Source organism: Leuresthes tenuis, unplaced genomic scaffold, assembly GCF_036924035.1.
Source record: "Leuresthes tenuis unplaced genomic scaffold, fLeuTen1.0.hap1 SCAF_16, whole genome shotgun sequence".
Taxonomy (NCBI): Eukaryota; Metazoa; Chordata; class Actinopteri; order Atheriniformes; family Atherinopsidae; genus Leuresthes; species Leuresthes tenuis.
In genome coordinates this window covers 24,773,181-24,788,183 of record NW_027325370.1, presented here as the reverse complement: position 1 = coordinate 24,788,183, position 15,003 = coordinate 24,773,181, and the positions used below count along the sequence as shown (strand labels likewise).

Below are 15,003 nucleotides of genomic sequence, written 5' to 3'. Positions count from 1 at the left end.
TAGTCCATTCAAGCCAATTGGAGTTCAATTCATTGCAATCAAATGAAATATAATTGATTAATTTCAGAATAATCCAATTTATTCATATAGAGCCAATTCAAAAACAATTTCCTAGCTAAGGTAACAAACCGATTGCACCAATTCTTACCTTATTTTCTGTATTTTCATTCATGTCCACACATAATTCAATTAACTGCTGTTCCTATTTCATGGTTCTACGATATATATATATATAAAGAAATGAGAGAAAGTTCAAGACTTTTGCACAGTACTGCGTTAAAATACACTAGCAACACTGTAAATGTTGTTGCACCGTCCCATAATTTTGGCCTTACTGATATGGAGATGTGATTATATGAATGGGTTTTTTCAAGCACTCAGTACAACTCACCGCTTTAGTACACTGCACTTCTTTGCCAAGGAGCCAGTTGAGCTCCAGGTTTCCTTCCCCCTGGTAGCAGGACTGCAGACGCTCCTTAATTCGTGCATTGATGTCTCGGATCGTGAAGACACAGAGTGCTGAATCATCTGGTGGTCGATGGAACTGCTTCTGCCCCTTAGAGAAGATGGTGAAGAGGACATCATCCTGGGCACTGATGTTGAGTGAAGCAGCGAGAATGCGGCCTGGCTTGCCAAGGTAGGCAGCCTGCAGTAGCCGATACTCAACACCGTTCTTCACGCAGCCAATAGGCAAAGAGACGTAGGAGTGAAACTTGCGATCATCTTTGCAGAGGCGAACGATACGAGAAGTGTAGAAGAGATCATTGCTTGATCCGCTGGATGACATGCTGTTCTCTGGTGTCTCTGGCTGAACAGTCAGAAAGTAAACAAAGCTCCCGCTGGCAAAGCCATAAACATAGTAGATGTCAAAGTGGGAAACCAGCGCTAGTGTGTCTGACGGAATCTTGATGAGCGAGGACACAAAGTCAGTGTGCAGTTCATAGTCCAGCATGGCAGAAGATTCTGGATCACGTGGCAGTTTTCGACTGGATATTGTGGGAAAGTAGTCCTGTTTACCATCCACTGCTGTGCCAATGAACAGGGTGCCGTCCTGGCCCTGTGAAGGCACAATGACTCCATACATGGTCCCTGTCTGGTTGACACTGGAGAGGTAGTGCTCTTTTTTGTGGGAGGGCTCCACTAAAATAAAGAGGTCATCCAATCTGAGGAGTTTACAGACCCCCTGGTAGAGGCTGCCACAGGCCAGCAACCGATTTTGGGAATAATCAATGAGGAGAAGCTTGTTGACATTGTTGGTAGAGACAAGGGGCTCAGAGCAGGGCTGAACAATCAGAGGTGGGTAGCAGGCCTTATTGTCATCCTCTGGGCCGGTATCATGGGAAACAAGGAGAGTGAGGTTGCCTGAGAGCTTGTACACACGATTGACGGCTCCAATATACAATGCGCCTGTGGTTTGGTGAACTGTCAGGTGGTTAAAAACCCATTCTCGTCGCTCAGGGTGGAAACTAGTGAACGCCTGCCCGCTTGACATGGCAGGAATTGCTAAAATCCAAAAGTTTAGTAGAGCTGCTGTTGCTCCTATCTTGGCATAAAGTGAAAAAGTTCTGCAGGTAGCCTGTAGGCCCTCCATGTTTAATGGGCCTGCAAGAAAACTGCTGAGTGAGCAGAGAGAATGGATGAGAGGAAGAGGAGATGTGACCTTTTCTTGTTGAAGGCTAACTTTCAGGCCGAAGCGTCACAAAGGTTTTCACATGTTTCTGGAAGTAAACAAGAGAAAAACAGAGACGTTAGATTTCACAGCACAAGTCACTCGTCACACAAAGAAACTCACATGACCTAATATTTGCTAAGTGAAAAGGCATCGATGTTCAGTCTTAGTAAGGCAATGTACTGTGGGGAAGGAGAGTGGAGGTTCAAAGAGACAATTTGTGGAAACCATTATGGTGCACATTCCAAAGGAGTTGCAGGACAGGGAAAGACAATGCAGGATAGAGAGGCAGGTTACAACAGCGGAAATGAGCCTGATCTGACTCATGCTAATGCTGCTGCCATCACACACTGAGCGAGCGGTTTCCAAGAACAGACCAGCCAACACAGTCCTTCACAGACAGCACTTGGACACATGGCAGTGAGTCACTACATTTCAGGTTGTCCTTGAAACTAATAACAGCATTTTAAATCTAATATTTTCTCCAAATTACATTTGCAATTTATTTAAGATGATATAAGACTTATTTTGCTGCTCACCTGTAAAACAAGACAATATGTTCAAGCTCTAATCACATTTTACTAATCATTAGTGGCCATACCATCTGACTTAAGATGAAAATCCAACAACAAATGTTGACTGTGGGCTCTCTTCTATTTAGCATAAACCTGCTCATTTGAAATATGAATTTAACTCCTGTTCTCACATTTTTTTACCTGAATAAACTCATCAATTGATGCCCTGAAATCTACTGTCTACTTTCTGTCTATCAGTAAAAACCTTTATCAGGAAAAGTCTGCAATATATGCAACTCTTTAGCTTACAGTACCTACAGAGATCTCTCTCAGCATGTGCCATAAACCCAAAGATAGAGCTCTATGCGGTCTGTCCCCAGGAGTTAATTATCTCATCCATTGGAAGAGAAGGCCTGGATCTTATTACTGGAACAAACTGAGAACAAATTGGAAACCACTTCCACACACACCTCCCCTCACTCCCTGCCCTTTAAGGGGCACAGTTTACCGAATCTGAATCTATTAATTATCATTTCTAAACGTTACATTTCTTTTCTTTCATCCTTTTTCTACTCATCTCCTGCTTGCCTGATCAGATTATGGAGGGATTAATCACCGGCACAACAATCATATTTAAATAAATTAGCAACCGTGTCATATCTGTACATAACTCCCTCATAAAAGCACCAGCCAAGAGAATATACACAATGTGTGTGTACTTGTGTGAGTGTTTGTGTGTGCCTCATTGCTGCAGTATTATCAGTGTGCTCTATCAGAACCAAGCAGTATGAGAGGCTAACAAGTGGAGAGAATGGCAGTGCATCTCGAAATCAAGTATGATCAGGCGTAGCGATCCAACAAGGGTAATTACTGTGGAGCTAAAGGAGGTAAGCTGGGGAGTGACACAGGGATGCCAGGGGCCGGAACGTGTCAGAGACGGCCCTACATCATTTGTCACGCTCCAGATTTGCATTTGCAGCAGAGAGGGCACTGAGAATCAAGGGGGAAAGATGTGGCTGGAATAATCAGCAACTGCACCTTGAATTAACATGCAGCTGAAGGTAGGAAGGGAGTGTTACAGGCCAAGATACAAAAAGATCTAAGTTACAGCAGCGACTGCAGTCAAGCCGGGTTTGGTTTGCAAAGTTGACTTGGGATTCCTTTTGAACAGTGTCAGCCCTCTCATGAACCTCATGTCTAATCCAGTAATGGCCATCTTGGGGTCCTTTCCCACCCCCTTTTATCAACGGGTATGCTACACAGCTCTGTCCTTAAATATAGACCCTTAGGAGGTGTATTGATCCATTGGTCCATAAACACAGGTCCTAAGCCTCAGTCAAGCTGTTCTTGGCGTGTGTATAGGCGGAGGCGTGGGAGGTGCTCTGTCCCAGAGGCACTTTATTAGCATGGTCATAAAAGTGCCATTGCTACTAAGAAAAACAGCGAGGGCCAGACCCCAAGCCCCACTTTCAGCTGCCTGCACGCTGCTACACTCCTTTGTTTGAGTTTGTACAAGCTGGATGTGCGAAGTGGATCCCTTTGGTGGCATAATCAGCCTCCTGCTGAGCTAGCTTTTTCACTCAAACACCACAGCCTTGTGCCCTTTAGGGCTCTCGCTACACCCCCGCCCCTTAATCAAATATACAACATTTTCTCCCCTCTATCTTTTTTTCCCCTCTCCCTTCTATTTCTCTCTTCCTCCCAAATCGCTGGAAGAAATATATGCATCACTCCCTTAAGTTGTGGCAACAGCTGCAAAGGCAGAGAGTGTCTGAATGGTGTAAATAAAAGGCTCCACCAAGGTTATCCATTCATATTGCTTTCAGCTTTCAATGCAGGGAACAACGTCTTTGTTTAAGTTGATTGCATGACCACCTCTTTGTCGTGCATGACACAGACTTCTCAGTACTATGCAGCTGTGGAGGAGACTTGAAAAGAATAAAAACAACATCGGATCACCCCTTGCGCTCTGTAGTTCAAAGCCACGTCTCTCTTTTGTTTATTAGGAGTCAGAGCTACAGAGAAGTACATTAACATATAAATGCAGCCAGGAATGATTCATTCTTAAACACAATTACCTACTGACCTAAAAAAAGAGGGCATGACTGTTGCAGCAATAAATAAAATTGTGGGCGAGGTGGAAGTCAAAGATAGGGCAGCATTTTCACCTCTTGATAGTTGATATAAGTCAACAACACCATTTTTTTCTCACTGATGCTGTGGCTGCAAACAGTAATCGACTCATTATCAGCAGTATTTAAACTCACAATGAAAAATTGTATGTGTGTCTCTGACAACCCAAAGTTTAGTGCACCAAGGCAGAAATGAAGACTTAAGTGATGTGTGTGAGAATATAAAATCTCCACCTTCCACGTGTGCAGGTCAGTGAGCGTAAATTTACATTCAAATATTCATCTTGCAAACACGAAAGGCAAAGAAAGAGGAGCAGACAGTCTAGAGAGACTCACATTCCAGTGTACACGCAGGCTGTGATCATGGCTTGGCGAAAAGACAGTTTGTCCAAAACTTCCCATTCATAATGAATAGTCAGGCACACAAAACACTGCGTTGGCACACTCAGCCATGCAGCTTCCGAGTGCTTGTTAAACAAACTGGTCCCACTGGCTCCCTGTGCTCTGTCACTGTGTCTGATTATGGGTTCCCTGCTGAAATGCTGGTGATTTCCCCTGCCACTGGGCATGATGCAGTGGCAATGCCAACCATGGTCAAAGTAGTCACATTGTAGTGAACTGAAAGGATGCTAAGATGCAGCAGGACGCACAGAAAAAGAAATTAGAAAATGCAAAGTGGTAAGCTTTGCAAACAATCACTATGGGTTGTGGACAAAACAGCCCGAAGGCAGTCTAGGAGTCAGCAAACTGACAGAGGAAAGTAGCTTTGGGAAGTGGGAACAGCTCTATCAGCCTACAATAGACAGCAGGTCTGCTGCTTTTGTGCATTTTTTCTTTTTTGTTCCCACATGGTAAGCTTCTTAACAATATAGCCACATTTGTTTGATCTCCTAAATTCATATTCACAGCAATTGTACTGCAAAAGATAAAGAACACAAACCAAATCCGTTTACAGAGCTAAATCCATTGTTGTTGGTTAAAAAAATGGAAATGGGAGATCATAATTTCATGCCTTGGATTAATGTGTTATTCTCAGTAGGATTAATGTAAAGCGTGTAAATCTAAATTCTTAAGTAAAAGTGATACGCTACAAATCAAAGAGACAATCTGGGGAGAAAAAAAAGAATCAACAAACTAGCTAGTCAAGAAAAGTGAAAGGTTTGTTTAACATTTTTTGCCTGGTAAGCTTTTTACAGTTGATGTGGCAATTTGCATAGTTAAAATAGAAAAGTTGAATCTTCCCTTAAGGAAGATCTTCTATAGGAGCGCAGCGGAGGTAAGTCCATTAGTCTTCTCTCTTCACTTCCATGAAGAGCGGAGCTAATGAGACGACTCGTTGACATCTTGTGTTGTTGGGCGTGAGTTATATTTATACACTCTTTTGGCTCAATATAAAAATGGATTTCTCTGCTCCAGTGCCTGTTCCATCCATCCTTCCTTCCGGCCACCACATGGACATGACATGATAGCAAAGCGGAGAGATAGCATCCTCAAAAACCTTGCCAGTAACTGCATTCCCTTCACTCTGTCTGGTTTTCTGTTCTGCATAGTTGGAGCAGGCTGAATATGCCCAATATGTCTCTATAACAATTAATGATGCTAAAAATGAACGAGGTAGAATTTGCAGTGGCACAAGTACCACAAAGGCTTGCTCACAGCTTCAGAAGACAAAAATAATGTTGCTGCTGATTTAAATAAACACTGTGCAAATTTCTAACTTGACCTTTTCCAAACTGTTTTGTTTGTCTTTTGACGTGATATGCACAAGGCTCTGAGCTATGGCTAAAAGAGCTGTAAGTCAGTGACGCACAGTGTATTAATGCACACTTATCCACAATTAGGCATGTGCTCTAAGGGCACTCTAACAGAGCACTTTGCATTCAGTGCTTAATAGCACGATCTTTGTTAGTGACCCATATCAGGGCACTTGCTCATGATCGTATGAGTTTAGAGGCCTGCAGCGAGGCCCTCACTCGCCTTTCACTGAATTGCACCCATTGAAAGCAGTCACAGTGTGTCAGCCTGCCTCAGCCTCTTAGAATAGTTACTCCAATGAAAGCATATAAGAGATGATTAACACTATACTACAAACACAATAATGCTCCACAGGCAGTACTGTGCAAAAAGATCATTGTTCCTTTATATGCTGCCATTGGAAATTGGTGCAGAGACATATGAAACATATGCCAAGACAAATAGAAATACAGTATATGAGACATAAACAGTTTTTTCATTAGACAATATTTGGTATGACCACGCATATTCTCTATCCTGAAGTCTCTTAGATAAGCAGGTTTCTTGTCATTTTTCATACTCTCTTTAAGTAGTCTTAAGGAATAGTTCTCCAGGCTTCCTGAAAGACATTCAAAAGCTCTTTTTTGGATGTTAGCTGCCTTTTGTTCTGTCCTCTGTCAAAATAATCCCACACTGCTTCAATAATGTTGAGGTCCAGGCTTTTAGGAAGATTCATCTCTCCTGTTGTCACTGATTTGTCTTGTTCTGGCCTTATTTGGCATACCTCAGTCTATTCTCTATTCTTTAAGAATGGCATCTTGACAGCCACACTTCCATGGAGACCATTTCTGATGAGGCCTCAGTAAATGACCACATGCATATCTCAGATGCTGTGACAGGTCTCTTAGCTTATTTTGTTTCCTTGCTCATGAGGACATCACATTCAGATGCTATTAATCTGCTGGAGACTGATAAAAAGCAACCAATAGCCAAAAGAACTGAATAACTATTGATGAAGACCATCTTAAAAAGATAACACGAAAGTCTAGCTCCTTGGAAACAAAATATAAAGAAATGAGAGGTGGATAAAAAGTTCTGCACCCTACTATAAAATGATCTCATCATGACGTAAGAATAACCACTCGGCATCGCTACTAATCTGCAAGCGCAAACAAAAGCACATGTATCTAATCTTTCTCATTTCGCATCTGCTGAGCCCCCCTCCCACTTCACACTCCTCAATCACATGCTGATATTACACCTAAAATCTATGACATCCACCGAGAAAGATTACGGTGCCATTGTCATTCTAGTGATTTTTGTTTCCGCTCCCACAGCTAACACCTTTTACAAATGCACAGCCATGCTCATTTGCACCCTAATACTCCACAAGCTTCCAGCTTCCACAAAGTGAACATGAGTATATTCATGTGCACAATAAAAGTCTCACACTCATATAGACAGGAGCATACAGACACCCTGATGTACATAAATGATCCCCTTTTTTTTCCCCTCAATCAATCCTTGCTTCCGTTAACTGGCCTGTATACCTATCCTATTAAATTGGTGGTTGAATCCCAAGGTGTGATCCTCTCAAGCACTCCCACTGGTGGTGTAGTAGTATTTAGTGTTCACCTCATCATTTCTGTCTGTCATCCAGTGAGAGCAGATTTCTATTAGGAGGCATTTCCATAAATCTAAATTGTAAAGGACCCTGGTGAGAGAAGAAAGAATCCTCAGAAGGTGAAGGAAGCAAAAGGAGCAGGATGTCAGCAGACACCACGGGATCAGATATCCCACCTAAGCTTGTACACAGATTGGAAGTGAATCTGGCTTTTTGATTGACACTATACACTTATCATCAAATCGCCAGGCTTTAACTATTCTGGAGGCATGTTGCCGATGCTGCCCTATCCTGTCACTTTGAAAGCAAATATAGTGGTTTAATTTAAAGCCAGGCAAGATGCAGTTCAGGTGAAGTAGCTGTGATGAGTAACAGCTGCTGGTGCATCTTAAAGTGAACAATGTCTATATGCAAAATTAAAGACAGGACTTCCAGCAACACACAGTATCCAAAACACCTACAAAATTGAAGAATCAAGTATATGGAGGGAAGAGTGAAGAAAAGCGTAAATACAACTGGACTGACTGATCCTCTAAATCAAAATTTAGAGAGAGAAAGCTTCTATTTATAACTGTGACCTTCAAAATGCATTCTTGCATTTGCATTTCCCATATCTGAATCTACTTTTTAATGTCAAATCTTATGGGACATTTAAGAGTTGCTAAAGCAGACAAATGGACTTGGCAAAATGAAGAATTTGGCTTGTGCACTGGGTGGCAGGTGCAAAAATTTGGCCTGTGGAATGTTGATCTGAATGAGCGACCAATTGAAGTTTGTAAAGGGCTCAGTTCAACTGGCTGCCCTGCAATCAGATTATGTAAGCTCTAAGTCATTAGTGTCCTGCAGCATGGGTCATAACACCACATCAAAAACATACAGGTAACATTAACCTAAACAGGGTCAGACCACAGCATTGTGTGCATTCTCCATGCAAGCACCAGCATCTCAATAGCATTTGTCTCACTGGTTTGTGTAAATGTTCATGCTTTCTTTATAAGCAGACTATCCCAACAGAGGTGTTATCTGCCTGTGGTTGGACTCTGTCCTCTGCTTTGCAGCTGTCCAATCAGATTGAGCCAATGATGGGGGAAGCAATAAAATACAGCAAGACAGAAATTAGATAAGGGGACAGAAACAGTGAATGATGGCCTGTGAAAGTGGGTGAGAAAGACAAAGCACACACACAAAAAAACTACTTAAAGTCTGAGAGTGTGAGGGAGGTAAAAAGATGAAGGTAAGACAAGGATAGCAGGGGAAGAGAGGAAGGAAGAAAGGAGAAGGAGCCATGCAGTCATTATTTCAGCTGGGTAACAAGCCGTTACAGCCACAGCGGCAGCCACAACTCCAGAAGTTGGCATGCTACATCCGCCATTATCTGGAGCAAATTTGTAGCGGCTGACTGGTATACTCGAGTGGGGTCAGTCACAAAGTGAGAGGAAAGAGTACTGTATGACGACATGTCGATAAAAGGAGGTGAACATAAATCTCGATAAGATCCTGTTGGCCTTAATGTACATTAGACAACAAGACCTGTTATTTCAGCCAGCCAGAATCCGGAATGGTTATATAAGAGTTTCTGGGGAGAGGAAAAAATGATGGGAATCCTGTCAATCAAAGTAATCCCTTCAATTTTCCCTGCAACTGTTTCATCTAAGGACTGTATGATATAGCCTGCAGGTCCCTAATCACATGCTGGCTGAAAGGATAAAGCTGCTTTGGATTGGCTAACAGCCAGGTACTGGAAACTCAGCAGTAGGTGCACTCTTCATCTGATCTTCATCATCAAAAACATAGTAAAAGATCCCCATGATGTGCACATACAACTTGGGGAGGACATGCTATACAAGTGAGGTAATATGAAAGGTTATTTCCGCATATGGTGACAGACTGTATCTATAAATGGGGGCTGTGATCTATGCTGTAACAATGACAATGGAACCAGTGATGTAATAAAAACATGTAACAAGTGTTTTGCCAGCAGCAGCTCTATCAATGCTAAAATCAATTGTCTGTCAATGCAATTAACATGACAGCAGAGAGTGCATAGCCTCCCTTTCCCTCACTAATTTGTATCCTGAAACCGTTCTATGCACCATGCAAAGGCTAAAAGAAAAACCCATAGCTTTTTCATGAAGCTTTTAGGTCAGTTTTTAGTGCAATGATGAAGCAGAAATCCTGCTAATCCCAGTTCTCATGAGACTGACTGACGACATCTACAGCTGCGGTTAGTGTATATGTGCTGCAGCTCAATTTAACTTGTTATACCTACACTGGTCTACAGGCTCAAAAAAGGAAAGATGTAGTAGTGACACAACAAAGGCTCAAAACTGTGAGAAGGCAACATTTTTGTTTCTATATGGTTTTGTGTAGGACAGCATTCATGTGACATGTCGACACACTTAAAAATACCCAAATCTAACAAATACTGAGTGACAGAAACATTGAAAAGTGAAAGAACTTTAGAAAACAACACATTCTCATTTCCAACTTGTCACATCCTGCCAAAAGCCACGCGCATCAGTTTTTCGCCACACAGGGAGACTGCTCTAAAGCTGCATATTGCCAAATGTTTTCTTCTTCTGTGGTTACTGATGGAACGGGTGCGCCAACAGTAAACGCCGACAGAAAGATGTCATTCTACACTACTTGGTTATCAACAATTAACACAGACTGTGAAAGGAGGTCGATGGGAAGGAGGGGTGAAGATATCTGACACCCAAACAGGCCATCATGCTTGAGTCCAGCTCTAGCACCGCTGTTTTTAAATTTCTTTTTTTTTAATCTTTATTTTGACTTCCTTCACTATACTGCTGTACTACTTCTTCTCCCATTAAAAGGACTTTACTAAGATCATACAATAAAAGAAAACACTCTAGATTAGCCAATGAAAATACTTAAAAGTTAGGAAACATGGTTAGGTTTTAAAATACAGAGCCCAATATATTTAATTGAAAAAACAAAAAGATAAAAATACTGCTAACTTTTTCTACACTGCCACCAAAACTTGACCCTTGGCTGATACATTACCAGCCTAGGAATCTCTGCACATCCACAACTCATGCTTTGGGGGCACCCTCTGCAATTAAAACCAACATAGCATTAAAAAATGTTCTATCTCTTATTGTTAAACTGATGATACGTTGCGCTTTGGATCAATTTAGTTATCAGAAGGCAGTTTTCAACAACTTTTAAAGGAAATTTCAACAACCACAGCAAAGACAAACATTTCTCCGCCTGACAGACAGTAGGCTACTGGTCACTTGAAAATATGGCCACCAGGCCTGAAATTCCTTTCATCTACAGGCTTTAGTGCTGGCTGAGGTCCTGCTTAGGATCATCAGTCGCACCTTAAAAAGACACTTGGCACGAGAATGACTGATTTCAATGGAAGCGCTGGCAAGGAGTTAAACTGTCTAACCCCAACGGCCTCACACTTCTTCCCTCCAGACTGAGTGTAAAAGTATAAACATCTTTGTCCTGTCCCCACACCACCCATTCGTCTGTTTTCTCACCAAACTCGATTAATGGTCAAAGAAGGATCAACATTATAGTCTGACCAGACCCAGACAGCCTCTGTGAGTGGATAACACAGATAAGGCTTCAAGGAAAACACAAGGGAAGAACTGGCTGCTTATGAAGTCTGCATCTGTTCACACTAGCAAAGGTAAAAACAGTTGAAAGCTGTAACTGTGAAAACATTTCACACGTTATTTGTCAAGTAATCTAATCATTTCCGCAGAGACGAAACAGAGGGAACATTTCAGTTAATGTAATGTTTGTATTATTATGTAAACTCCTCCAAGAGGAAGGAAACCTTTTCTCATTGTGTTCAGGACCTGCTGTGACCCCAAGCGTAATGTAGCCTCCCTCTAAAATACACACTGCAGACCATTAAAGCCTATTTTTCAGGACTTCTCCTCTGAGATACATATAACAAATGCATTATCACGTGGCAGCAGAGGGCTCAGCCTCTCGCTGGCTTGCTCTTTCAGTTTGTTTCTCTCCACCTCAGCCTGATAGCGGCCCCTCTAATTTCATCAGATGTGATAAAGCACCACAAAATCAAGTCTGCAGCTAGTTACTTAACCCAATCTCGCTTTGGATGAGAGGCAATAACAGCATGTGGTGAGGAAATTGGGTGCTTACTCACACGGAAGGATACATGCCTAGCAAGCAGAATGTGGTGGATAGTGTGAGGACTCTTCAAACAGAAGAACTGTACTCTTAGTGTGCATACAGCAGTATGTGACTGCTAAACGAAAGGCAGCCTGTAATGTACATTCCACTAAAGAATATTGACTTTTATATAAAAGAAGGAATTTTTTGGGTTTACTCACTACAGAATTGAGGCCTATATCATGTAGAGGACACAAGGAGCGATTCATGGGCAGTAGGGTAACAAAGAGCGAGATCGTGCTTAAACACAACAACTGTTGGAAGGGTTTATATAGTTTTCCTTAAAAGTCTAACAGTACAAACAAACTCTTTTTTTTAAGTGAAGTTTGAGTGAAGTTTAAAAAAGAAATGCTGCTACAGACCACAGCTATTAGAAAAGCTTGCATTACATTTGTATGCAAGTCCAACCAGGACTTACAATGAATATGAATAAAAAAGCAGCGAGCGTTGCAGTGAGCGTTAACTCAAGCCTCGTCCGCAGTGGGTGTATAAAAAAATGCACCTGATCGTCCTCCGGAGTCCGGCAGCGGCTGCGAGGCTATGCCAGGACACAAGGGTATAGAATGGCACTGAGCTCAGAGACCAAGCTGGCTGAGTGACAGCATGACTTGCCGGATCAGAACTGAAGCGCACATGCATGCCCTCCAGCCTGTTCTGTGTGAGCCCCGTACAGGATGTAGTGCTGGCTGTGATACGATGGAAAATCAGCATTGGCCGATTTCCTGTGAGTCAGTGTTCTGAGAATCGAGCAGGCATATCGCCACAGCAAGCACTTTTCTCTCAACACAGGAAGACTGTCATATATGTTTACTAGCATTTTTAATTTGACTTTAAAAAAAACATATTCCACAATAACATCATACTACATAAAACATATATTTGACAAGGATACTTTATATATTAGAAATTCAGTATGAAGGTAAACTAAGGTTAGTGTACTGTACACACCAGTGACATGAGCTTGTGTCCTCACATATAGAAGCAAATTTATTACACATGTGGCACAATAGTTCCCTCCTGATTAAATTAAGATGGGTGAGCAGTGGTGTGGAAGGAAATTCACGGTGACCTAGAAGGTCTGGGATTAAAACAGTGTGTTGGCAGAGTAACACCAATTCATGCTCTTAATCTGAATTGCTGTGAAGGCTGAGTATTGTACTGTATTGTACACAAGAAAGATGCATCAATTTTTTTGAGCTCCACTGTGATGAAACACGCGGAATGGCAAAGGATCAGAAGGAGCACAGGTCCAATACTTTTCATATTCAAAGCCACTGAAGGCAGGAGAGAAAAAGAAATGTTCCTGTGGACTTAAATAGACAGGCAATATTGAAAAACCTTGCTTTACACAGTCAATTAATCACCCAGCATACTTAATTCTTGTTTCCACCTCCACTCCTATTACCTCTTTTACTTCAGTCATTATACCAGCGGTAATTCAAGGATGGTGATCTGCCAGTTTTTGGTTATTCAAGGAAAGTCATGCAGTCTGAAGTGCAACAAGTCCTCCCATCAATATAATCCTGTAGGTAGTTTTTTCACTCCTCTAAATATGACCCATAATGGTGACCTGTAAAGTGCTGCACCTACAAATGGCAGGAGGGCATTATGATTCAAAACACAAAGTTCTCATTAGGAGGAAATAGAAGTGTGAAGAGCGTGCTTACACAGAACACTTCAAACCATACCCTTTTTACTAAAACACCTATGTCACTTGCTTGTTGGACTTATAGATTAACATCCCTTGGTTAGGGTTAAAAAAAAAGAAAAGATCATGGTTAGGGCTGAAATACGTAACGTTACGTTTGTTACGACAAAACTTTGTCACATCCTTGTTTGATGCTAATATGACTACTTGGAATTGAAACTACTTGGGTACTGTTAGGAAACATGACATGACATGTGTGGGGGAGAAGGACAGTCTCCTGAAACGAGAACGAGGTGACTAAGACATCTGTGCCAAACAACTCATGAGATGCCCATACAGGACAATTATTTGTGAGTCTAGGAGCTGCTCTGACTTTGTCAGAGCCATAACAAGAGCCTCTACAGCCAGCTTGTGACATCAGTGAACCTGGGAATCGGTGCTTCACACTCATTTTCACAGGCCAGAGATTCCTGAGTCTGTCACCTGCTATGCTGCAGATTTAACACAGAGACAGTCAAGCCATCCATATTCTTCAGACAGACATTGGTGAACATCTATTATTTGTGGCCACTGAGCCTGTGTCAGTATTCTTCTTATGCAAGAAGAATCTTGATACAGTCACAGGCAAGTACGGTAGGCTTGAATCTCTTGGAAAGCATATAATTGATATAATCGCACATCCCTGCAAGTGTGTAAGTAGGTCTTAAGGAAGAGAAGAAATTGATTTCCAGAGCAGAAGCTGTCTTAAATCCAGCACAAGTATGAAACAGACCATAATTCTTGCAGTGATTTGACTGTATGTAAAATGTTGGGCAAGAGAAATACTTGAATAAAGGGCTTAAGTGTAACAGCTCTCTGGTGGAGTACCCCGTCTCCTGCTTTAGTCACCAAATCACATTCACAAGCACAGTCCCTCGCCTCTCCTTAAGCTGAATGCGGCACTTGCTTTCCGAGCATTACATTTGATCAAAGACTAATCTCTTGCTGGTTAGATGATTAAAATTAGCATCAGTTTCTTTGTTAAGGAAGTGAGGCTGGCTGGGACCAGATCCCACAGGGCAAGACAGGAGAGGGACGGAAGGACGCAAAGTCCCAAAGAAAGGCGAGAAAAAGAGGACCAAAGATGAGGGAGAGGAAAAAAGCAATTTCAAGGGGAAAAGAAATTATATCGCACTAAAGGACATGAGCAGACAGAGCAATAATAACTGAGAATAAATAAAAAGGAAAGAGCATTCCCATGCTTGGTCAGTATGACCAATGCCAAACCCAGGCAATGTGAACTCCTCTGTGGCAGCTTCTACCTCGTATTAACTTTTTTCCTCAGACCGCACACATAGATGATGAATATGAGAGAGGGAAGCTGCGGGTTCTCTGCTTTAAAAGAGATCATACAGAGCCACGGGTAAGCAGGAAAATGAGGTTTCGACAAGCAAGCCAGATTCTCTTCATCCAATTAAGAGATGAAACTAAAATCTTTCAGTGATTAAAATGCAAAGACAGAAAGG

At 42.0% G+C, this 15,003-nt stretch overlaps 1 protein-coding gene across 1 annotated transcript in view; it reads right to left on the bottom strand.

Annotated features, from left to right (window-relative positions):
* plxna2 (plexin A2) overlaps positions 1-15,003 on the bottom strand; it is a 185,074-nt gene that overhangs the window by 158,506 nt on the left and 11,565 nt on the right. Inside the window, exon 2 of the mRNA XM_072366282.1 lies at positions 392-1,718. Coding sequence (XP_072222383.1) covers positions 392-1,591 — 1,200 coding nt within the window. The 5' untranslated portion in view covers positions 1,592-1,718. The remainder of the gene's footprint in view (positions 1-391; positions 1,719-15,003) is intronic.